Source organism: Cavia porcellus, unplaced genomic scaffold (genome assembly GCF_034190915.1).
Source record: "Cavia porcellus strain 051 isolate PalLab524CR breed Dunkin Hartley unplaced genomic scaffold, mCavPor4.1 scaffold_25, whole genome shotgun sequence".
Taxonomy (NCBI): Eukaryota; Metazoa; Chordata; class Mammalia; order Rodentia; family Caviidae; genus Cavia; species Cavia porcellus.
Genome location: NW_026947508.1, coordinates 15,013,377 through 15,037,392, shown reverse-complemented (window position 1 = coordinate 15,037,392; position 24,016 = coordinate 15,013,377). Strand labels below are relative to the sequence as shown.

At 50.0% G+C, this 24,016-nt stretch overlaps 2 protein-coding genes across 7 annotated transcripts in view; one reads left to right on the top strand and one right to left on the bottom strand.

Annotated features, from left to right (window-relative positions):
• Nucleotides 1–2,108: 2,108 nt before the first annotated feature.
• The window catches only part of Pla2g5 (phospholipase A2 group V), a 44,420-nt gene continuing 22,512 nt past the window's right edge, over nucleotides 2,109–24,016 (bottom strand). Inside the window, exon 5 of the mRNA XM_063235636.1 lies at nucleotides 2,109–3,035. Coding sequence (XP_063091706.1) covers nucleotides 2,929–3,035 — 107 coding nt within the window. The 3' untranslated portion in view covers nucleotides 2,109–2,928. The remainder of the gene's footprint in view (nucleotides 3,036–24,016) is intronic.
• Pla2g2d (phospholipase A2 group IID) lies at nucleotides 3,079–9,871 on the top strand. 6 transcript variants are annotated; one of them, XM_013154228.2, is made up of 5 exons: nucleotides 3,079–3,216; nucleotides 6,132–6,273; nucleotides 6,886–6,992; nucleotides 8,097–8,314; nucleotides 9,584–9,871. In XM_013154228.2, the coding sequence occupies exons 1-4, from the start codon at nucleotides 3,177–3,179 to the stop codon at nucleotides 8,285–8,287; spliced, it is 480 nt and encodes a 159-aa protein (XP_013009682.1). In that variant the 5' UTR covers nucleotides 3,079–3,176; the 3' UTR covers nucleotides 8,288–8,314; nucleotides 9,584–9,871. The 6 variants fall into 6 exon arrangements, with proteins under 6 accessions (XP_013009682.1, XP_003471196.1, XP_013009681.1 ...); XM_003471148.3 differs by having other exon boundaries at nucleotides 9,567–9,871; XM_013154227.2 differs by having other exon boundaries at nucleotides 8,097–8,323.

Sequence of the window (24,016 nt, the reverse complement as noted above, 5' to 3'; positions counted from 1 at the left end):
CACGAGGGGGTCAGGATCAGTGGTAGTCAGTCGACACTGGATCTCCAGTTGACGCCAGGCTTGGCTGCCTCCCAGTCTCATATAGCCTTAAAAAGCCTGCTGGGGACTGGGCCAGGCCTGGAAACAAGCAAGAACTGTCTAGCAACAACCATTTCTAGAAGCTCCTGGTCATGGTGAGTTCAAGCGATTTTGTAAGACCTTTCTTAGGTCACCCTGAATGACCTGAGAGGCCATAGTGGAAATTCCCCGGGCCAGTAGCCAACTGTCATTTAGAAACAAGGATCTCTAAGCCTAGGCTGCAGGGAGAGGTCAACTAGCCCAGCCCCTTCCACCCGTCAGAAGCCTAGGCTTTCCAAAGGCACACAGTTGTAACATCTCTGAGCTTCAGTTTACCCATCTGTAAAATGGAAATAGCATCCTCTCCTTGCTGGTGTGGTTGTGAAAGTTAAATAATACCCAGTGCCCTTTGCATAGGAAGACCCAGACACTGGGAAATATTAATAGAATTTTTTTCTCCAGTATTTAAATTCCTGTCTGCTCCCTTCTACCACCACCAACCCCCTCCACACCTGGCCTCAGATTAAATTTAGGGTAAGAAGGAAAACACACCCAGGTGAAATATACAGTGGGTAGGGCCAGCAGCAGATTAGACAATGCAGGAGAGAAGGTTAGTTATTTATTGTTTATGAATCACAATGGTGAGGGTAACAAGGATCCTGCCAATGAGAAGAGCAACCCCAGTTGACATTTATTGATCTTTAGCTGTGGACCAAGCTTCATTTACATATTCCATCAGTCCATTTTCCTTTACTATAATAAAATACCTAAGACTGGATACCTTTGAAAGAAAAGGGGCTTTGGAGGCCGGGAATCCCAGATTGGGTGGCCCCATGAATTGTTCTCTTGTGAGGTCTCCTAGGCTGGTTCCACCATGGCAATGGCGTCATGGCACATATGAGAAGGAGAAAGCATCTGGAAAGAGAGGAAACCACTGGCCGGAAGGGATCAGTCTCTTTGAGCTCTACTCTGAGGACCAGGCTCCCAAAACGTGAGCCCTTGAAAGGAGCAGTCCTCTGTTTCCTAACCATTGCCGACATCTGCTCCACTGATCCTCATAATGATCCATAAAGTCCGGCCACGCTCAGCCCCGTCTTACATGTGAGCAAGCGGCAGAGACAGAGAGCTAAGCCTTTTGCTCCAAGTTGAACACCTGGGACACTGGAAGGACCAGGCTGCTACGCCAGGCAGTCTGAGTTTGAATCCTACTCCCCCGTCCTCAGGATCTCCGTGTAACACTATAGCACAGCACCCTGTTGTGTAACAACATCTGTCCCTGAAGAGGGCTGGATGAGCAGGCTTTGTGTGTGTTATCTCCAAACCTCTCAGCAGAGAATGGAACAGGGCGTGGGGAGAGGGGTTTCATTTTGCAGAGAAAACCAAGGCTTGTAGAGGTAAAGTGATTTTCCCAGGGCCCCATAGCTGGTACAAAAGGTGCCAGAATTTGAACCTGCTCTCTGATTCCAAATTCATCCTGCTAGATGTGCCCTGGGCCTGTCAGAGGTATCCGAGATGACTGTGTACCTGGAGTTTTTAAGGTTTCTTTCCTGCATCAAGACATCCTTCTCTCTCACTATGAAGAACTTTCTAGAATCAATAAGCAGCTTATGATTCTGCCTATTTTTGCTCTCAGTCAAGGCATACAAAGCAGGGGGAGGTAACCACATGATACTTCAAGGCCCCAGACTAGAAGATGATTTTTAGCTGGGTATGGAGCTGTTTGTCTATAACCCCAGCACTTGTTAGGAGTGAGGCAGAAGGATTGCAAATGTGAGACCAACCTGGACTACGTAGACCCTGTCTCAAAACAAACAAGATGGTTTTTAGGGTAAAACACTGTTTGGGCCAGTGGAAGAGGATGACTACAGGGCATACTGAGAGATAAAGAAAGAAAATATCAAATGAGAGGACACTTCTGAAGCGATGGATGTTGTATGGTCCAATAGAAGTGTACATTTATTCTCAAGTTCATTGAATTGTGAACATTAAATGCATGCCCACACACCTCCATACAGTGTGTTTTTAAGTAAAAAAATTCCAAATTCATCTACTTTGACTCCTGGTGAATTATTTGTTTTGTGTATAGATTATCTTCTTGTACATGAGGAGGTCAGTCGGCTGAGTCAAGGAACAAAGACAAAAGGATTTTAGAAAGAGAGGGAAGAGAGAGAGAAAATCAAAGATGACAAGCCTCCAGCAATGACAGATTTTGGGGTGAGCTGATTGGCGGAAGCAGTGAGATCAGTCTGGAAATTGTGTCCTTGAAGAGCCATTGACAGACATCAAAGTGCTCCCTTCTACAGACTATGAACGAGATCACCAGAGAGTCCTCAGGCCTGGAGTCACTGTGCCATGCTTGCCAAGCGTGTCCTGCCAGCCACACGTCCACCCTTGGAGGGCTGGACCCTCACCCTTTATCTCAGGAGGATTCCCACGGAATTTGGGGCAGACTTTCCACAGGCTCAGTGTCAACACAGGTCACTTGCCTTCCAAGTACACATGTGCCTTGGCTCAGCCAGTGTGACAACCATTCTGCATGTGAATGGAGACGTCGCCTCTTCCACTGCACTAGGATGGTAAAACACAGGAAACAACCCATGTGTCTGTCAATCAGGGATTCATTAAATAAACAGTATAGCTGTATAGTGAAGGCAGCCTTTGATAATGTTACTGCAAAAGAATAGAAATAGGTTCATCTTTTATCAGTAAATAAAAGACAGTCTATGCATATGTGTATGTGTGTGTGTGGGTGTGTGTGTGTGCACATTCTCAAGTGTGCACTACAGACAGTGAATAGGTGGGTAGGTAGATGGATGGATAGGCCACAAGACCAGAAGGACATGCATCAAGATGTTAATGGGGTTTACAGAGTCACAGATGGGTTTGAATTTCTTGTTGCTTATGCTTTCCAAATCTTCTATACTGGATATGTACTTCTTCTGGCAACCAGGGAAAAAAGTCCCAGATATTTCCCAGATCTGGAAAAGAGGAAGTACAAAGAAGACTTGTGAGTCACTTCTGCTCTAGCTGCAGGGGGTGGGGGGGAGGAGGTATGATTTAAGGGGCCGCATAGGTGGAAGGGGACCTCCAGGGCTGCCTGCGCTGTTCCTGCTACCATCATGGAACTTGTCCTGCTGTGCGGGCTGCTGGTGATGGCTGGTGAGAGGGGACAGGAAGGAGGGATATGGGCAGGCCCTGTACCAGTGGTGGTGAATCCCTGGCACACCTATTGCAGCAGGCTGCTTGTTAGCATTGAAGGTTCTAAGAGATTTGCCATCACTGCTCTCCTCACTAGACCCCTAGTGTCCCCGTCCCCAATCCTTCCATGCCCTGCAAGGAGCCATCCCTGGTTACCAGACCCTGGAAAAGCAGCTCCGGCCTTGAGGGGTGCGAGTAGCCACGCTGTGTGTGTGCCAAACCCAATGCGATGGTGTTACAGAAATAGGATCCCTGGGTCCCTAGCTTTGATGGTATAATAGCAATCTTTAGAATCCTTTGAAGTTCGTTATCTTTGAAGCTGGAAAGAGGGTTTTCTCAACCTGTGGCAGGAAGGGGAGCTGAGGGACAGTTTCTGTTCAATATTTATTAGATCAAATGTAAAAATGTGCCTGCTAGCAAATTGACTTTTTCTTGATCCATCTCAAATTATGTGATTTTAGAAAGGTCTTTTTTTAAACTCTGAGACAGAGTCTTGCTATGCAGTTCAAGTTGGCCCGGCTCACTTTATAGCCCAGGCTGGTCTTGAACTTGCAACGATCCTCTTGCCTCAGCTTCTTGAGTGCTGTGTTTACAGAAGTGCAGGTGCATCCCCTACAGGTTTTGTGTTTTTGACAAGCAATTTTATGGTGTTGCAGGAACTCCCAAATGGTTCAAACTCTTCTGATGTTAAAGTGAAAGCCATTAAGAAATTTGCTCTCAGACATAAAGATCCACTAGAGTAGCTCAGCATGGTAGTACATGCCTATAATCTAGCACTTGGGAGGCTGAGGCAGAAGGCTCTCAAATTCGTGTACTGCCTAAGAAACTCAGGAGACCGTCTAAGAACGGTCCATGGCTATAGCTCAGGTGTAGAACCTCTCCTGTCCTCATCTGTGAAGCAGGCACCGTGGCATCCTCTCCACAGGGCTGTTAGAGGGACTTAATGAGCGAAGAGATACTAAGTGTTGAGCAAGTGTAAGTGGGAGTAAGTAATTATTAGCATAACACCTGCCACGTGCACAGAGATAGCAGTGATACCACCTGCCGCCACTCGGCCTGGCTACCAACACAGGAGTTGCTGACAGGGCAAGCCAGGCCCCCCAAATCCCCATATACGTAGCGTGAGTTCCATTTCTCAGGCTGAGATGTCCTCACCCGAAAATTATGAGAAATGAGCGCTTCCCCTACCCCCACCAAGCATTCAGAATCAAAGCTAAACACATTGCTTGCCTGGCGGGAGAGAGCTGAGCCACTGCAGTCAGGGAAGAGGTCCACGTACCCTTGAGTCCAAATTAGCAGGGCGAGTGTCGGGGGAAGAAAAGAAAAGCAGGCAGAGCAACGAGAAAAGCAAGATTCTGAATTCGGATCTCTGGTTGGTCTACAAAGTGGGTTCTAACTCGCTTTGCCTTGGGGTGCTTAATCGTGCAATCCAGGAATCCAGGAATTCCAGCCAGGAGTCATGGGGGGCATTCATTTGTGCAGTTAGAGTTTAGCAAGATTTGTCTTTAATGTCCCATTCAGCTAGAGCCCAGGGGCCAAACAGGGGTGGCAGTGTGGACGCCCACACACTGAGGACACAACGGGACACTCCCGTCAGTTGCAGCCCCAGCCCACTTGCTTGATCTCACCCTTTGTCCACAGCGTGGGACAGCTCCATGTGGGCCGCTGCACTGTGACCTGCTTTACCACAAGGGTCAAAACGAGGGCCAGCCGAATGAAACGGCCTGCCCGGCTCCCTGTGCCTGAGCTGCGTCTGCGCATGCGCTCCCTGTGTTCTCCGAGGATGTCTCGGAGTGACACGCTTTGGCCTCTTGTCTGTCCTCACCCCCCCCCCAATTCATTGACTGTGTATTTTATTTCTCCTGACTCAACCTACTGTATTCCTCTACCTCAATAACATAGATTCCCCTTATGATTGATTCTAGCCAGCAGCTATTATGCCTGAAATGAAAATCATTGATTTCTAGGTCACACCACACGTGCTCTTAAAGCTCAGATTTCTCTAGGGGCAGCTGGGAGGGGTCCAGGAAGAAGAGTGACTTCCTATTGCTTGTGGGAAATCAATGCTCAGACACAGAATGGAACCTGAGTGCCTGGGGTTCAATGTAGCTCCACTATTCACCATGAGCTTGCCTCAGCTACTGAGCCTGACTCTGCTCATCAGTAAAATAGGAATTAAAAGCTGGGCATGATGGTGCATGCCTGTGATCTCAGCCACTACGGAGGCCGAGGCAGGAAGATCTCATGGTCAGGGCCAACCTGGGTAACTTAGGGCGGTTATCTCTCAAAATAGATAAATACAAAAAAAAAAAAAAAAAAAAAAAGGCTGGGGAGGGATGTTGGTCAGTGGTAAAGCCCCGCTGAGTCCTATTCCTTGAACCAAAAAGTTAAGTGACTCCTCCACCCCTAAAAGGTATATATCATACCAGTATTAATTTTACCCAATGCATAATTATATAAGATGACAACATTAGAAGAAGCCAATGAGGGGAATATAGAAGCCCGTGTACCATATTTGCTACTTTATATTGCAACTATTCCTAAATAAAACATTTATTTATGTAAAAACTAAGTTTATCTCCTGGGGTGGAGCTAATAATTTAACACACAAGAAAATGTAGAGTGAACACATAGTAGGTCATTGTGTATATATTTTATATTTATTGCTTTGGTTTTGGGGGTTGGAACCCAAGGCCTGCGCTCTACAGCTGAGCTGCACCTCCAGCCACGCTATGTAACAGCAATAGAGACATCATTAGTTTGCCACCATTGTCATTCAAAGTCACTCATGTGGTGAGGGCACAGCAGAGGTGCCTGCCCTGTGGCCCCTGGCATTCCTGTGACACGGGTGCCCTGCCCTCATTGCTGCCTGCCAGGTGTGACTCCAACCCAAGGAAGTATCTTGAACGTAAACAAGATGATCAAGCAAGTGACTGGCAAGATTCCTTTCAACTACTGGGCCTATGGCTGTCACTGCGGATTTGGTGGCAGAGGGGAGCCCAAAGATGCCACGGATCGGTAAGCTTCTCCTCCCCAGGCTTGCAGGTGGCAATCTGACCCTGGTACTTTCTCTTCTCTTCTTCAGCACTGATCCATTTCATGAATTCTGTTCATTCAGCATGTACTATGTGCTCGGAAGTGCTAAGTCTTGACCCCTCTGGAGCTGGCCTTCTAGGAGTTTCTGCAGAGTCTCTGAAGCCTGACCTCTTGCATGCCCACACTCTACTCTAGCTACAGTGTCCTCACTCCACACTGACAAGGTGCATTGCTTTCAAAAGCCTTGCATCTTTTATCCGTATCTCTATTTGAGCTATGTGAAAGGCGGGATGGGGCCAGCCAGGCCTGGGACCATTCCCCTGATCTATTACTTAGAAGCTGTGTGACTTTGGGCAAGATGATCTGCCTGCATCTGTGCACCTGTACCTGTGTCATGGGGTGGTCCTGAGGATTAGGAGAATTTCGGAAGGTGAAGCAGATGCATTTGATGAATGTCAGCTATGATGATGCCAGGGAAGCCAAGAGCCCTGAAGGCCTTGGCTCTTCTGAGGTGGACACACAGGAGCAGCAGCCAGAAACCCAGGTCAGCTAATGACCCTTACAGCCGCCTCACCCACTGTCCTTTCCTGCCAGGTGCTGCCTGGAACACGATTGCTGTTATTCCCTCCTGAAGACTCAGCGATGCAAGCCCCAGACAAATCACTACAAATACAACTTTTCCCTGGGAGACATCCAGTGCTGTGAGTATCTGGATTCAGGGCTGGACCTGGAGGTTCAGGAAGGGAGTTCCGGACCTCACTACCTTTATGGGCTGAGTGACATTGCATAAGTGACTCAACCTCTCTGTACTTGGCCTGTGTCCAGTGGCAGCAGCAGGGGTGTGGAAGAGGAGCAGGAGTGGGCATGGGGGGATGGCGAGGTCCAAGGGGGAAGTTTGATCCATTTGGCATCTGGAGGTGAGGCCCAGCACTGAGCAGCTCATGTGACCATGAGCCCATTCCTTAAGCTCTCTGTACCTCGGTATCCTCATCCCTAGTTCCCACAAGAACTCAAATGAGGCCAGCTGGTCAGACAGGCACCCTGAATTAGTTACTCTTTTTCCACGACTGATCTTTGTGACAGCCAAGTGAGGAGACAGTGAGACCTTGATCCTCTCCATTTTTACAGACAAAACCCACCCTGGAGTGGGGAAATGCTTTCCCAGGTCATTCAGGTGCAAACAACAGGCCTGATACCCAGGTCATCTGGTCCCTGGTGCGCAGCATCCCCAGCATGGAGAAAGATAGCAAAGGGTTTGTCACACCAGATACTGTTCATTGAAGACCTAGGAGCACCATTGAGCACTTATTGAGCACTTCCTATATGCTAAGTGCTTTGCCTTCTGACTTGAATTCTTACCCAGGTCTTCTGAGCAGCTGCTATCATGAGTCATGCTTTACTAAAAAGGAAGCTGAAGCAGGCAGGCCTCCTGTGGCTTTTGCACACACTGCTCCTGGCCTGGAATGCTCCTCTGTCCTCAGCTTTCTCTGGAAGGTGCAGTCCCTCCAGATCTCAGTTCTGCTGGCTCCTTGTCACCTGTTTAGGATCCGGTAGCCATGCATCCTGCTTCCATCTGGTGCTCTTTGTGTCTTCCTTCTCCCATTCCATCACCCTTATCCCTACACCTGTGTGTTTTATTCTGTCCTCTCCCCCGGCACCAGCCGTGCAGCAAGGAAATGAGCCGTGGTGTGCAGGAAGTCACTCTCGTACTGTGCAGGTAGCATCAAAGTTACTGGGCAGGGGCCACAACATCTGCTCTGCCCCAGGAGGGAACAGGCACTGAGCTGCCCCTCCTCCACCTGCAGCTGACAAGGGCAGCTGGTGCGAGAAGCAGCTGTGTGCCTGTGACAAGGCGATGGCCTTCTGCCTGAAGAGCAGCCTGAACACCTACCAGAAGAAGCTGCGATTCTACCTGAGGCCCAAATGCAAGGGCACGACTCCTCCATGCACAGGAGCTGCCAACTTGACTTTGACTTTGCCTGGCCTCCCTCCCTGAAGAGAAGCTGCGCTGGGCTGCACACAAGTATGTAGTGTAGGTAATGAAACTTTTCATTTTTATTGATGGATTGATTGACTGAGTTTTGAAATAGAGTGTCACTGTGTAGCCCAGGCTGGCCTGGTATTTGCAGGGATCCTCCTGCCTCAGCCTTCAGACTGCTGAGATTATGGGTGTGAAGCATCATGCTGGATAAAATTTCCTTTTTAAAAACACTTTTTATTAGAACTCAAGTGTCTAACTCATGGGCCCCAGGTTAGAAATCTCCTCCGTCTATTCCCAAGACCTCTAGCCCCTTCCAGGACATCTTGAGCTCTGAAGCCCTATAGATTGCAGCATCCCTGCTGACCAGTCCAGCTTTCAGTGCCAACGCCACCCCAGGAGTCTGGCCTTGCCCACACCCTGCAGTTCTGCATCCCCAGCCCCATCCCAGCCAGGGCAGCAGTTGGGTCTTGGGAGCAAACAAGGCCAGGACCCCCAGGGGTGATACTGGGGCCAAAGTGTGTCGTCTGTGAATGTAGTGGGGTACTGGGGGGAGGTGCAGCAGGTCCTCTGTGTCCCTCCCTCCTTTCCTCCCCACCCCCAATACTTTCCCACCTGCACCCCTGAGTGATTGGCATGAAGGCTGACCTTGGGTTTTATGTCCATGTGTCTCTCTCTTGAAACTCCAAGGTCCCCCACTGCTGCAGGATAAAACCCCACAAAGCATTTGGAGCTCTCCATCTGGCGCTGTGTCCCTGTCCCAGATGAGGCTCTCAGTTCCCTGCCGATGAGGCTCAGGCCTGTCTTAGATTCAGTTGTACCCTGGTTCCAGGGCAGCCACAGAACCAAGCAGGGGCTTGGTGGACCACCCTGAGCAAAGGACCAGGGACCCTACCACTCTTGTTGCTCCTGGCCCCAGGGCCTGGTGTGTTTTTTCACATCTCCCTGGTGCCCAGTGTGTCCTCCTACAGTGACGTCTCCCTGACTGGTCCCTGCTTCCCAGCTCAGAGGGCTCATTCCCTCCTCTGAGGTCACCAGCACTTTTCAGGGCTACCTTTACCCAGCTTAGCCATGAAGTGGCAAATGTGATTTCTCCCTCTCCCCCAACTAGACTGCAGCTCCTGGAGGATGGAAGCCATGTCTGTCTCATGCCACATACTATGTGCTTAATTAACGCTGTCAATCAAATGAGCCCATAATGGGTATGGGTGGCTGGAACAGATGTTGATACCCACCCAGATCAGGGAGGCCAGGCATTGGCTGCTGCTGAGTACTCCAGCCTGCCTTCCTCTTACAGGTTTCCCTGTCTTCTAGGAGCTCCCTTGCCCTCATCCCCACCCCCACCTGCCAGATGCCACCTGTGACAGGAGACCAGGAGAGACAGCATGATGGAGGATATAAGTGCCCAGCTCCCTTGCCTGGATGCAGGACTCTCTGGGTGGTACAGCATCCCAGAGTCATTCCTGGACCAAGATATTAGGGTGCCTCTGAGACTTCTGGAACCACCTCTTTGCTCATCCCATCCCCTGGCCTGGCCTGTTCTCCTGGTTCCTATACAGGTTTCCCCAGAGAGCACTCTTCAATAAAGCACTTGCACAAGAATCCTTGTCTCGGGCTCTGCTTCCAGAAGATGCATTTCACATAAATAGCCTTTTCCCATGTAAGGATCCGGATCTGTCACTCACAGATGATTAGCTGTGCTTCCAGCCACAGGGCGGAGGCACCTGGGGCCACCCACACTCTCCAGGCTATGACAAACCTCCGTGCAGTGACTGGTGGAGGAGTCTTCTCCAGGCTCCAGTGGGAAGAGTGAAGAACCATGGGTTCTGGGTTCAGAGTCCCACTCAATGTCCCACGCTGGTGGGGGCCACTTATGGTGAGGGCGGGTGCATGGGCAGCGGTAGGGTAGGGGTAGGAGAAATCTCTGTGTCTTCTACCCAACTGCACTGTCAACCTAAGACAGCTGTTTGAAAACCAAAAAGGTCTATTAAGAAAAAAACGTTCCCAGTTACACCTCGCCTAGCCATATGCACCTTACCTAAGGAATCTCAGTCTCCTCATGGACAAAACCCAGACAAAAATAAGAAGAAAACACGTGGAAATCAGAGCAAATAAGGATCCAGTAAGGTGAGTGTGAGTGAACCCTGAGGACAGTGTCTGGCAGATGGTGGCTCTCTTTACACTGGTGGCCCTTGATGGATGGTGACCGGATTTTAAGTCACTCTCAAAGCTGAGAATGAGTTTGGCAGTGTTCAGTGATTTTCCTTCTCCCCATCCTCTCTGTGCTGGATTCCCAGGCACAGTGTGCACCTATCAGGAGCTTGGAGCCCAATTTGTCTGTCAGAATTCCCTGAAGCTCTGAGTAATACCTTTCTTCATCTCAGTGTTGGCTGGCATGGGCATTATTGTTCCCATTTTAGAATCTGAGGCTCAGAGAGGGAGGACAGGACCTTCCGAGGCCCCCAAACCTGCAAAAGACCCAGCCAGAAGTATGGGTCTTCTACAGTGTCCTGCTACAGTGACGTCTCCCTGACTCGTCCCTTCTTCCCAGCTCAGAGGGCTCATTTCCTCCTCTGAGGTCACCAGCGCTTTCCAGGGCTACGTTTACCGAGCTTTGCCATGAGTGGCAAATGTGATTTCTCCCTCTCCCCCCACTAGACTGCAGCTCCTGGAGGCTGGAGGTCAGTCTCTTTCCCTTCTGCTTCTGTGGCATATCCTGTTTGTACTGGTCTAGGAGCTTCTAGTTAAGGGCTGGGGCTGTAGCTCAGGGGTGGAACGCTTGCCTAGCATGTGTGAAGTCCTGAATTGGACACTCTTGGATGGAACCTCTTCCATCACTGTCCTGGCTTTTCCTATAAGAGTGAGGTGGGATCATGGCTCCAAGATGGCAGCCATGGCTCCAGCCCTCAAGCCAAGTTGAGAGTCTAATGAAGATGCTGTATACTCCTGTGTCTAGGTACCATTGAAAGACAGAGAACCCTTTGGGACTAGCCACTCTAAAGCAGCCATGAGCCAAGACAATGTGAGTAGCCTGGTTGGCTTAGACTCCTTGAGACTTGTTTACTTCTTAGAGGGGACACAGTCAGGGGAGAGTGGGTAGCTGTCAGCATGTTGACAGTTGTTAATAGAGCTGCAAGCATGGGCTGAGGACAGAGATTTGCTCACAGAGAATGAAAGAAGGGGTCAGGCCCAGGGCGACACTTCCCTGCATCACCATCTTGTCACCTGGTGCAGACCTGGTGCTGTGTGAATGATCAGTGGGTGTCGTGTGAATGAATGGGTCTCAGACAGGTGAAGATGTGGGCCAGCAGGCAAGGTGGGCAGGCGAGGCCTCAGGCAGCCAGGCCTTGGTTGCGGCCGGGGAGATGCTCTCACCCTGAGTTCTTATTCTGAACCAACTTTGTATGATTCAAACTGAGGGAGATGCAGAGAGGAAGGCAAGCCTCCGGGGACATCTGCTCGCCACCCACAGCTTCCACCGACACCTGGATGAGGGAGGCTGGCTGTGGGGCACGGCACTAGCTTCCTGTTCCTGCTGGGGTTAGGCTCTGCAGTAGGAAAGGACCACGGCAGACATTGGACACCTGGCAGCAGCCACCCATGGGGCCCCTATGCCACACTCCCTTCCACTACCTGGAGATGCTGTTATCGTTTCCTGCATCACAGATACAGAAACTGAAACTTCAGGAGTGAATACTTGCTGATAAGTGGCAAGGCTGGAATTCGAACTCAGGACTCTCTGGCTCCAGGGCCATATTCCACCCTAAACTCCTACACTGTTGACTGTTCCTGACTCAGCCCTTTGTCCCTGTAGAAAATTACCTCCACCCAGGGTCCATGAGGTGGAGGTAGAGTGTAGCAAAGAAGGAAGCCAGAAAAAAAATAAACAGAACAGTCACAGAGATAAGAAGCTCCCATTCAGAGCTCCTGATCCTCCCTCAGCCCCAGCCCACTCATCCTCAAGACTCCTGGAGCCAGGGTTCTCCGGCCGGGGCCCCACTAGGCAGAATATTGGGCCATGGCATCTCCAAACCCCTGGATGCTTTTCTAGCTGGATTTTGCAACTGAGAGGCTCTGCTTTCACCACCCACCCTGTCTCAGTGCCGCCTTTGAGGACTCTGCACTTGGAGTCCCAGACATCCTTGCTTGTTCCTGAGGTCAGCTTAGAGCTGTCCTGACCCCAGGAAATCCTGACAGCTCGGAGCTGGGAATTGGCTGCTCCACTGTCCAGCTGGGGGCCATGTGTGCTTTCTCTAGAGTCTCTGATTTTTGAAAATTTAAAGCTAAAGAAGAGATTCTCAGACAGTTTGAGGAAGCTCCCTGCAGATCACAGAAGACAGGCTGAGGGCTCCCCTCTACTGGCTTCCAGCTTTAGGTCCTGAAGGAGCTCTGCTGTCTTGGGGCCTCTGCTTGGAGATGCTCCCCAGCTCTAGGCAACACTGGCTTCTCCCATCCAGAGAGCCCCATTTTCCCTCTGAGAAAACACCCCCCACTGTCCCTGAAGCAAGTGCCTCCCGACCCTTGGTTACTCCCCTCTCCTCCCACTTCCTTTCTTCCGCTTTATACTTTCTGCTGGTTCTTAATCCCTCCCCCATTGGCTTTCCTTTCTCTCACCTCATGCTCACCTCCAATGTGAGTGCCTGCAAGGAAAGGGCACCGCAATATTCCCAGCATCAAGATCAGCGCCAGGGCGGAGGACGTTGAATGAATGAATGATCGGGAACTGATTAACCCGCACTGTTCCTCTCAGCTGGGCTCCTTTCTACCTGTGCGGCTATGGGTTAGCAGTCCTCTGATTCTCAGTGATTAGTAAGGCAAGGGTGCTAATGCGTGTCTATCATTTTTTTGATAGGGACTTGTTATGTGGCTTAAGCTGGCCTTGAACTTTCCATCTTCCTGTGTCAGCCCCTCAGCTGCTGGGTTTATGCCACATCCAGTGCATGAAAGCATTTTTATTTTTTTAAACCTAACTCTCACCTTTTCCTCAAGGGTACTTCCCACTGTTGAGAATTTGGGACAAGGTAGAAGGGCAGATGGGCAGCTTGGAAGGGGACAGTTTCACCACCTCCCAGCTCCTCCCCTGCGGGGGTGAGAAATCGTACACTCCCTGCCAAGAATACTTTCCCTACTCCTGGAGCTGCCCCTGAAGTGGGGGCAAAGTACAGCCTCCACATGAGCTTCTGAGACCCTGCCAGGAGCCAGGCTGCGGCAGTAGGAAGCTGGGGCTGTCCCTTTCCCCTCAAGGACCGCCCAGGATGCACTGTAGATGTCCTGGTGCCAGGCTGCACTCCCCAAAACACCTGACCCTTGGCTTCATGGGACAAGCATCAGTGTCGCCCCAGGGAGATTAGATGCAGGTTCCTGAGTCCTACTCCTTGTGCATGAATCTAAATCCAGACTTTGCAAAAATAAAAAAGACAGAAACAGATGCAGAGGACCCCTCCAAATAGGGGTTCCAAAGAAGATGGGAATGGGGGAGATGTGGGAGCCACCATGAGAAACACTTCAGAGGTGGTAGTTCTTTTGCAGGGAAACCTTTTTGGGAGTGGAAAACACACGCAGATGCTCGCTGCTAAGAAAACATATAGTGCATATTTAGTAAAAATGCCCATTTAAAGGGCTGGGGGCTCAGTGCTGTGCTGTGGGCCTGCTGTGTACCAAGTCCTGGGTTCAGTCATCAATACTGGTGGGGGGGGGGATTCTTCCAATGTTGCTTTTACCAAAATATTTTATTTTCACAATCCAAAGAGCTATTCTGTAGACCTGAGGTGGGGTGGGGGACAGAAATCTGCATTTTTAACAAGATTGGCTGGATATTCTGTGGCATTTGGTGGGGGTGGGGATCACACTCTGAAAAGGGCTTCATCCCCCTCTCCTCTCTGTCGCAGACCTCCAGCTGTCCCCACTATCCTACTCCTGGGATCTGGACACCCACCCCATCGCTAACGTAGAAAGGACACGTCTGTTAATACTGAGGTTTGTCCCTCTCACCTAGGCACAGCCGCTGCATTGACTGGGGACCAGGCTCTAGATCAAATTGCACCCCAGCCTGTTCTCTTTGCCTCCACTGCCTCCTCTGTCAACAGGATGATATTTTCAAATCCCAGCCTGTCCCAGGGCACCTCCTTGTGGTTTGGGTGAATATTTAGTTTCTTGATTTCCCCCACTTTTTTTTTTTTAAGTGAGAATCGAACCTAAGACCTTGAGCCTGCCAGGCAGGTGCCTATAGCACTGAACTACACCCCAGCCCAATCCCCTTACTTTTCTTAGACTACATAACATACCTAAGAAGGTAATTTATATCCTCTGATACCGAGAAAATCAGACTCACGTGTCATCAAAAGGTGACCACGAAGTATAATTATAATCAGTGGCTGGGGCCGTAGCTCAGTGGTAGTGTCCTTACCTAGCAGGTGTGAAGCCCTGATTTCAATCTCGGCACCCTCCTAGGACAGCAGCAGACTGGCAGGGTCTGAACCGGGTCTCCCCTGGGATGTGTGTTGAGCAGGGACAGCCAGCATGGCTCAGTGCGCATCATGCTGCTCCCCAGAAATGGATCTCAAGACAAGCCCATTAGGAGAAGAAGGAAAAGGAAATAGGATGAAAACTAATTGGGTAGATGCAGGTGTCGATGTCCCTTTGAGAAAGGAGGATCCCTCCCCCCATCCTCTTTTAGCAGACAGAGAAGAGCAGCAGACAGGTGTTAATGCCAGGGTGAGTTCAGATAAATACCCCTCACTAAAGCAGCCCTTCTCGCCCATAGGTCTCCCATATGTTTCCTGGTCACTGTCCTGTAGCTCACTTTCCTTTGTTAAAAGGGCACAGGAGCCCAAGAGGATAGATGGAGTTTTTCTTTCCCAACACTGGCCTGCGATTTCTCATCAGCATCAATGTTGATAGAACATTGAAAGAAAAAGCAAAACAAACAAAAACTCCTCCAGTTAAATAGAAAAGAATGAATAAATAAAAATAAAACTAAAACTATGTGTACATAGCCTGTTTATCCTAATTCCACGTAGGAAATGTGCTGTATGAAAGGCTGGCAGGGGAAATACTAATCATCACTGAGAACAGGAGTTGGGGTCCCACTGCCAGCATCCCCAGCTCTAGGTCTCCCCACCGCCTGCGTGAAATTTTGGATACACATGACTGAACTCGCTGAGCTGCTGTGGCCTTACCCGTGACGAGGGGATTATAGTACCGCCCCACAGGTGTGATGTGGTACGGGTGACAGTATGTGTGGAAAGTACTTAGCTCCTAGTGTAACATGCAGGGACTAGCGTGGAATCTGGCAGCTGGCACAGCCACTGCCTCGGAGGTGGATGTAAGTGTCACTGTCAGCGCTGGAGGTGGAGGCAGCAGCTGCATCTCCTCATGTTGCCTTCCTGCCCTGCAGGGCTCGTCCTCCCCTCCCCAGGCAGCTTGTTAGATCTCTGCAGCGGGAGGGTGTGATGGGCGGACCACAGGGAAGTAACTGGTCCCTCCTGGCTACCTCACCTATGCTGTCACTGTGGCCTGGGGGCCAGGGCAGCCCATGCATAGGTAACTGTGACCTCCTGGGACAGCAGCAGGCTGGCAGAGACTGAACCAAGCCTCCCCTGGGCTCCATGTTGAGCAGGGGCAGGCAGGATGGTTTTGTGCCTGTTCGCTGGCACAGGGTGAGCTCCGGGGTCTGAAGCCTCACCTCGCTCCCCAGGGTGGCTCACAGGATGTTTGCCAGCCTTTTGGTGCCTCAGTCTCTCGGTGCCCAGGAGGAGTGATGGTCATAGATGCCTCAGGGTGAACGGGAGGATTCAGTGGAACCACTGGGCACACCCACTTAGGATCTGGTCATACAGAGATCCGATTGGCTATGCCAGGCACCAGGCAGGGCACTTGGGCACACCCAGCTGCCCATCTCCCAAGGAGCTCTGTAATATTTCTGCTGCAGGCCCAACTACAGGATCCAAGAACCTGTTTCAAGTTCTGGCTTGAGCCTAACTTTCAGCAAGACACTGTGTCTCTCAGTTTCCCACTCTGTAAAATGGGGCATCGTGAGGCTTGAATTGGAATAGCACACTTCCAAGAGCACAGTGTTAAAAAGTAGTGTGGGGTGTCTTTCCTGCATGGGGGTGCTGGTGACCTGAAACTCCTCAGAATTGTGACTAGATGTTCTACCGTCTCCGCAAAGAGATGTTCACAGAAGATAATCACAGGTTTGAGGTTTATAGCCAACAAGTTTATTTGCAACCTGAGTAATCTCAGCGTCTGGCAGCTGGCTCACTTTGATTTACAGGGAACCGATTGTGCAATATTCTGAAATTACCAGCTCAGCAGCTTTAGAAATGATGAATTCAAGAGTTTTAGACCTAGAAATTGAGCTTTTTTCATATTTTCTGCCTCCGGGATGCTCAGACTTGACAAATGAGTTGCTTGCTGATTCCCTGTGTTTGTCATTTTGGAATTGACAGATAGGTGACTTGAAGTATGAGACTCTTTGTGTAGGATTCTCTCAGATTCATCTCAGTTTCTTTCCCGTTCCTTGCTAGGCCAGAAATGGGGAAGCCATAAGCATTGACTCAATCACTCAGAACCATCTCAGAAAGGGAGAGGAAGTTGGGGGGGGTGCACCAATTCAAAAAGGCAGAGAAGTGAGGTGCACGTTTTAAACACATGCTCTATCATGAAAGATGGAAAGTGTCATCAGTGAGTTGTTTAAAGGCTGGAGCAAACTTCTGGGGCAATGGTGGGGGTTCCCTATTCATTAGGAAGATGCATCTTCTATAGCTTGACCTGGGGATACTGTTCTAAATGTAGAAATCTGGAAAATTAGTACCAGGACCACAGATTGTCCCAGTTTCTGTGACTATCATTAGGTTATACCTGTGGGCACATGGGACCCCTACAGCCTCCAGGTCTTGTCCTTCTCCCCAGAGCACCCATGCTGATTGTCATGGGCATCACCATGGAGTTGGTTTGAAGATGTACACTACAGGCCCCAGAGTGTAATGACCTAAATCCCCAGCTGACTCCACCTGAGGATTTAGGCATTCTGAGGTGTTCCTTTATATGGTCAGCACATCCTCCTGTCGCGCACAGTTCTCTCTTCTCCACTAGACCATGGAGGCCGTGCTGCCCAGGCAGAGATTGTGCTATGTCCAGGGAAATGCTCTGAATAAGTCACAGGTCCTGTATAGGAGGATGGCGCTGGGTGCCAGAAATCAGGCACCACGGCACGTGCCACTCACTTGCTTTGGTGGAGATGGTGTCCAGGATCCAGATGGAGTCCAGGCCCCCAGCCTCTGTCTGCAGCTTCCCATTCTCCTTACAGTGGGGACACGTGCATCTCCTCCCTGGCCGGAGCCTCTCAAGGGACAGACTGACAAAGTGGTCATGGATGTTGCTGTGTCTCTGGGTCCCTAGTGCCCAGCCCAGGCTGGCACACGTAAGTGCTCAGTCCATACGTGTGGAAGGATGAACGTGTGGGTGTTTAGTGGATTAAGGAAGAGGACTGCGGGAGTCCGAAAGAGGAAGGGGGACCTCTGCTGGGGAAACCGGGAAGCGCAGCGCTGGAGGATGCTTTTGAGCCGGGAGGATCTGCGGTTTTAGGGGTGATTGCAAACCTGCTGGCCCTGGGACAATGGGTGCTGCCTGCTACTCACTCCTGAGAATTTAACAATGCTCCCCACAAAGGGACTCATGCAGTCACAGTGTCACTGCTGTGAGTGATCACAGGGCAGCTGGGATGAGACAAGAGCCATCTCCTCCTCTTTTACCTCCCACCTGCCTCCCTTGGCTCCTAGGGCTGACTGTTGGGAGTCAGAATTTCGGGGTTTAGCGTCCTCTCTATGGCAGATGCCACTTACTGAGTGGCTGCTCATGCAGCGTTCATTTCACCAAATACTCAAGCAATTGAGGAAGATATTATCAGCCCAGTCAGCAGCGGAGAAAACTGAGGCGCAGAGGCTTGAGATCAGAGGCTAAGATCACGTGGTGATGATGTGAGATCATGCTGATTCTAAGCCAGCACGAGCCCTGTGTGGCGTGGCTCTCTCCCACTGAGGATCCAGGCACCAGCATTTGTGTCTTGCTCCTGCCTCTGGTGCCTACACTGAACATCTTGGGTCTGAAGCCATCAGAGGCCTGGAGGCTCAGATCAGAAGTCAGATCTGATCTCATACTTGAAGAGAAGGGTGAGGGGCCCCAGAAAGACTGGGCTCCAAAAGAGTCTTTGGTATGATAAAGATTAAGGCACGGAGGCCACTCACATACCTGTTACCTGCTCAGAGCCAGAAGGGCCTAAGATGTCACTGGAACAAGGGTCTCTTATAGCCTACAGAATATAGTGAACCTACAGAATATAGTGAAATTTATCCCCGGGCTCAGTGACTCACACACACACAGCTGCACAGGTTGCTGAAAGCCACAATTTAGTGCTTATGATTAAACACACACACACACACACACACACACACACACACACACACACAGAGGATGCCATGCTTTATACAGATGTCATGACTCACTGATGGACCAGGACTACCGTTTTTAAATTTTCTGTTATACCTACTGTCTTAGTTAGTTTTTTTTGCTCATTGCTGAGACAAAATATCTGAAGCCCAAAGTTGGGAAAGGAAAGGTTTATTTCTTATAATTTTTGGAGGTTTCAGTCTATACTCAGTTGGCTCCAAGGTAGGCTGGCCTGACAGGGCCACAGTTCATGGTGGCTGCAAATAGCAAGGCTGAAACCAGCAGAAGAGCAAGGCACACCTTCTTCCTGCCATTACATCACATCCTGGCTCCACCCCTTTGTGGGTGGAGCACTGACACCATCAATCCAAGCGCCAGACAATGAACCATCACAAATGCACAATGCAAACTCATGAGGCCTGGGGGCCACAGACATAAACCATGACACCTACTCTTGTCAAAATGGAAATCTGGAAATTCAGGAAAGGTAAAGATCCTGCCTAAGGTCATTACAGGTGCAAAGTCACAACAAGATCCTGTGCTGTCAATACTTGTAGTCACCCAAAACTGAGGAACAGATTGTGAGCCTGTTTGTGTGTCTGACACATTTGTACAAGTTGGGGCACTAGACATCGTAATTTGCCTACAGCTAGAGACGATCTGATCCTATACTTCTGAGAAGGGAGTGTTCCAGAAGCCTCCTGAAATGCCCTGGTCACCCTCATGACTGTAAGTCCTCCCTGAGCTGATGTGCCAGCATACAGTAGACCATCGGAAAATCTTTTATTATTAATGTTGTTGCTGTGATTGATATAAAATGCAATCCATGAGTAGAAATAGGAGATGAATCTTCCAGTGGGGAAGAAACAGCGTGAATGAGGAGGGTAGAAAGGAGGAAGAGGGCAGGATCAGAGGAGTGGATGGATTTGGAGGTGGGGAACAATTTGGAGATCAGACTGGAGGGGCCATGTAGCCACTAGGGAAAGACCTTAAAGGTCAGGCCGAAGAACTTGCCAATGGGGAGCCATTGCAGGTCTTAGAGAAAGGAGTTTATGAGAGAAACCATTTGACTGCTAATAGAACATTTGACTGCAAGCTCCTCCCAAGGAAGACTTACTGGATAACTGTGGGAAACTACATTTCCAGCAGAAAAGGAGACTCTGGCACCATTTGGGAGTGTCTTACCACTCAGGATAAGAGAAGACTAGGTCTTTCTAATGGGCTAATGACCTTCAGCCCCTAAAGATGCCACTGAGGAAGTGCCACCCCTCGCCTGGCACAAGCCCAGAGCTGGGAAGCACCAGTGACAGGGAAGCCAAAGAGTGAACCCATCCCTGGTCCAGACTGTCCTAGAGACATCAAACTCCCAGGATGGCTGAATTGTCCATCAGCAGATAAGGCAAATTTGTCTCAGCTGCAACTCCATGAGGCTGTTCATCCACTTCTGTCACTTACTCAAAGCCCCTCTTGAGACCCGTACTAACCCCAGAAATGTGCAAGAATGGGGATTCTAGAGATGGAGTTTGAGCTTAGCTAAGTGACATGACACAAACCCACAATAATCTATCTCCTGCTACCTCAGCACCCCTTTATGCTTTTGCATCAGTAACATCCAAATAAAGACAAGAGCAGACACATCTTTCTGCCCAGAAGGATGCAGCCATTCCTTACCTGGATACACCACGACCACGAGGATAGACAAGCCTTTAGTCCACCCTGAAGTGGTGTTCATTTCTATTACAATGCAATTCTAATCGTCACAGCCACCTTTTGATAACTTCTAATTTAAGCTGTGAGATGTAAGATTAACACATGAACTAACTTTATGCAAAAAGTTGGGTCACCCCAGGGGTTGGGACTCTAAGACTACAGTCATTCACTGGCAGAGAATGCCAGCACGTGTCTGTAAGGTAAGTCCAGATCGTCATGCCCAGTGAACTGGTCACAGGGAACTTGCCCATGAAGTCATGCGTACAGGGTAGGGGGGAGGAGGAAGCCATCCGGCAGGTGTAGGGCCCGTAGCATCTGGGCTCTTTGCCTTCAGGACCTGTTCCAGCCCAATCCATTTGGTGATGGAATCACTGCTGGGCATGTCCAACTTTGTGCCGTGGAGGGGCAGACAGTGAACACACAGTTCATTTTAAGTAACTCAAGTCACATCATAACTCGATCACCCAAATACTCTGTCTGTTCTAAGGCCAATCATCAAGCCAGATATGTTTCGGACATGGGCCACAGTTTGCTCTCAGATCCCAAGGGTTGGCCTCCTGTGCAATAGCCAGAAGCCTGTCCAGCTCCTACGCAGTGTCTACAGCTGCACGCATTTGAAGCAACATTGGCTCTTCCAGGTCACATGGCATGGCCCAAATGGCAGAAAAGCTTGTGTGCCTTTTCTTGCAGGGCCTGGACCCCATTCAGCTGGCAACCATTCAGGACATAAGTTGGAACAATATAAACAGAAAAACCGCAAGCCACAAGAAATGCAGAGTCTTCACTGTGTGTCTCTGTCAGTGAAGGGAAAGGCCGGATGCTTATTATTGTCCTTCTTCTTACAAGAGACATCTCAGCACCCCCTCAGGACCCAGCCCCTCTAGAAATGCAGTGGCGGCAGCAGGCTCCCGTATTTGGGGAGATGTGATGTCCTGTGGGGGCAGAGATGATCGAGGTCCCCATGGAATGGATCATGATCAGGTCGGAGAGCTGATATCGCTGGGCAATAGGAAAGAGGAAGAGGATCCCGGGCCTCAGAAGCTGACAGCGAGGGCTTCTGACAGTTTGACTAACAGCTATAGAGAAATGGTCATTCTGTGGGTGAACAGTCACAAAGCAGGGGACACGGGAATGTGCTGATTTGCTCTAACAGCAAAACCACTCCTGGAACAGTGAGGCTTAATTAGTTAATTAATTAGGAAAATCTGGCCTGGAGCACTGGTGTGCCTGCCTCAGTCTCCCGAATACTGTGATTACAGGCCTGCACTGCCACGCATGGTGACTGAGACGATTCTTACTCTGCTTTCCCCTATCAGCTTCCATCATTTGTCTGCCCAGGCAGGCAAGGAAGCTTTCATGTCACTCAATCAGGTCTTACGTGAGAACTGAAAGCCTGGAGCTTGTTATTCTGCTAAGTTCTCCAGTCCCATAGTGCTTTCTGTTGTCACTGGAATGCTTGATGGCATCGATTCCCTGGTCACCCAGCACCAGCAGAGGCAAAGCCCTTGTGTAGGGATGTGTGATCACCTGTGTGATGGGTTAAGTAACTGTCTTATCCCTGCAGCCCATGGACTGTCACTGTCCCCTTTACTGCTAAAAGCCAGTCTTTAATGCCTGTAATCAGATAAAAAAGCCAAGCCCAGCTCACTCAGACAGGCACAAGTAAGGAAGCCTGACCTCCAAGTTCTGTTCCTTGGGAACCATATTCAAAACAAATCCTGTGTCATTAGGTGACTTAGGCAAAGGCAGGAGCCCTGTCTATTGAGACACGCTGATGTGAGGATTGAAGCTAGGCAGGCAGGAGAGCTTCCTTAACATGTATGAAGTTCTTTCTCTGCAGCCTGATGTTTACAGGGCAGACAGTTGGGAAGGGAGGGTGGATGTGAAGGGTGGAGAGCAAGGATAACTGGGAACCTGCAAAGATGGGTGCTATCCAGAAGGTGGACTAAATTACATGGGCTTCCACACTTCCGAGTCCAGCTTGGCTGTTCTGCACCACGAGGAGGAACTGCCTCCCTCACCTACAGAACAAATGCACACACCTGGCCCAGCATTTGGAAAAGCCAAAGGAGGAGACCCTGCAGGCTCACAGTGGTAAGGCGAGCCAGCTTGTGACAGCATGTCCCAGCTGCAAACAGATCTGCCTGGCTCTGACGTTCCAAGTGCAAGAAGCATCTCAGCTGTACTTCCCTTCTGCCTTCCAATGCTTGTACACACACCTCTCTGGCCCCAGTAACCCAGAAGTTTGCAGAGAAAGGAATTCTGGGAAATGGAGCGTAAGCTAGTTACACCATTGGAATTTACCACACCCATCATGAACAAAACAAAATGTGTTTTTCCTCTGAATCTGTCTCAAGCCCTGGCTCAGGTTCCCAGCTCCCTCATGTGATGCCATCTGTGCCACGGTTTTGAAATCCGCCAGTCTGCTGCTTCCTCCCAACCTGTTTTTCTTATTACCTATGTGGCCTTCAGCAAAGCACCTTAGCTCCCTGAGGTTCTCAGCTCCTGCTGTAGGGATGACACCTGCCTCAAAGGACAGCTGGTGACATCTAGGTAGTACAGGGCACAGAGGAGGGGCCAGAACACCTGCTACCACATCGGCTTGTCTTAGCTCTGTTCTCACCAGCAGGTCTCCTGCTTGACTCCTTTCTAGTATGGGGACAGTTGTGAGCGACCCACCCCCCACCACTGATATACATGTGCTTGCACAGAACAATCACATGTGTCACAGAGTCACATTTGAATTAGAAGCCCAGTTAAGACACAAGCAAAGGGCTGATAGTTATAAGGCCGGCTGTCCACAGAGTGTGTGCTTATGTTCTCTGCTGGCTTTTAGACAAAGATCTGTCTAGGGAAGCACATGAAAGCTGCTTCGTATTGTTCAGTGTCTCTCTTAAGAGGAGCCATGCAACTTTGGGAGGGATAGTGTCTCTGATGCGCCCCTGCTAACCAGGGATCCATGAATCAGACAGCCCAGGAGTATTTCCCCGGTGCCATTTACAGCGGTGAGGATGGGCTTTTTGGAATTTCCTCCAGGGAAGAGGAAGCCTAGAGCCTCACAGACTAACTGCTCAGGCACGGCCTCTGGGATCCAAACAAGCAGTTAGGACAGAGAGGAAATGAAGCTGGATCTCAGCTGGAATCTAGAGACAATGCTGAAGGTGGGTGGGGAAGCCCTGAATTTCCATTTTTTTCTCTTCATGAGCTAGAGTTGAACACAGTGTGACTTAGTGGGCAAAGCCCAGGGTTTATAGTACAGCCAGGACCGGAGGTCTAATCTGACTTTTCCTGTTGATGTGCTCTGTGACTTTGGGAAATTCCCTTGATTTCCTTGGTCCCCAGTTACCTAACTAGACAAATAAAGGTTCCCCACGGTCCTTCCAGCTCAACCACAGCTATGTGTTTTTATTAGTCAGACCGCAATGTTTCCTTCACAACCTCACAGCATCCCCTGCTGGTCCGAGCTGCCTGGATACCAGCTCTGAGCTGGGATCCCTGGTGACTGGGCAGGTCCAGAACTTACCCACAACAGCCTGTCCAGCCTGACACTGAACCCTGATGGGAGAACAGAGAAGCTTCCCCCCGCAC

What these genes read in the sequence shown, in the direction of transcription:
- Pla2g2d (XM_013154228.2), top strand. Translation starts at nt 3,177, where the DNA reads ATGGAACTTGTCCTGCTGTGCGGGCTGCTGGTGATGGCTG. An exon ending in CCCAAAGATGCCACGGATCG is followed by an intron (nt 6,274 to 6,885) that starts GTAAGCTTCTCC and finishes CTTTCCTGCCAG; the next exon opens with GTGCTGCCTGGAACACGATT. An exon ending in CCTGGGAGACATCCAGTGCT is followed by an intron (nt 6,993 to 8,096) that starts GTGAGTATCTGG and finishes CTCCACCTGCAG; the next exon opens with CTGACAAGGGCAGCTGGTGC.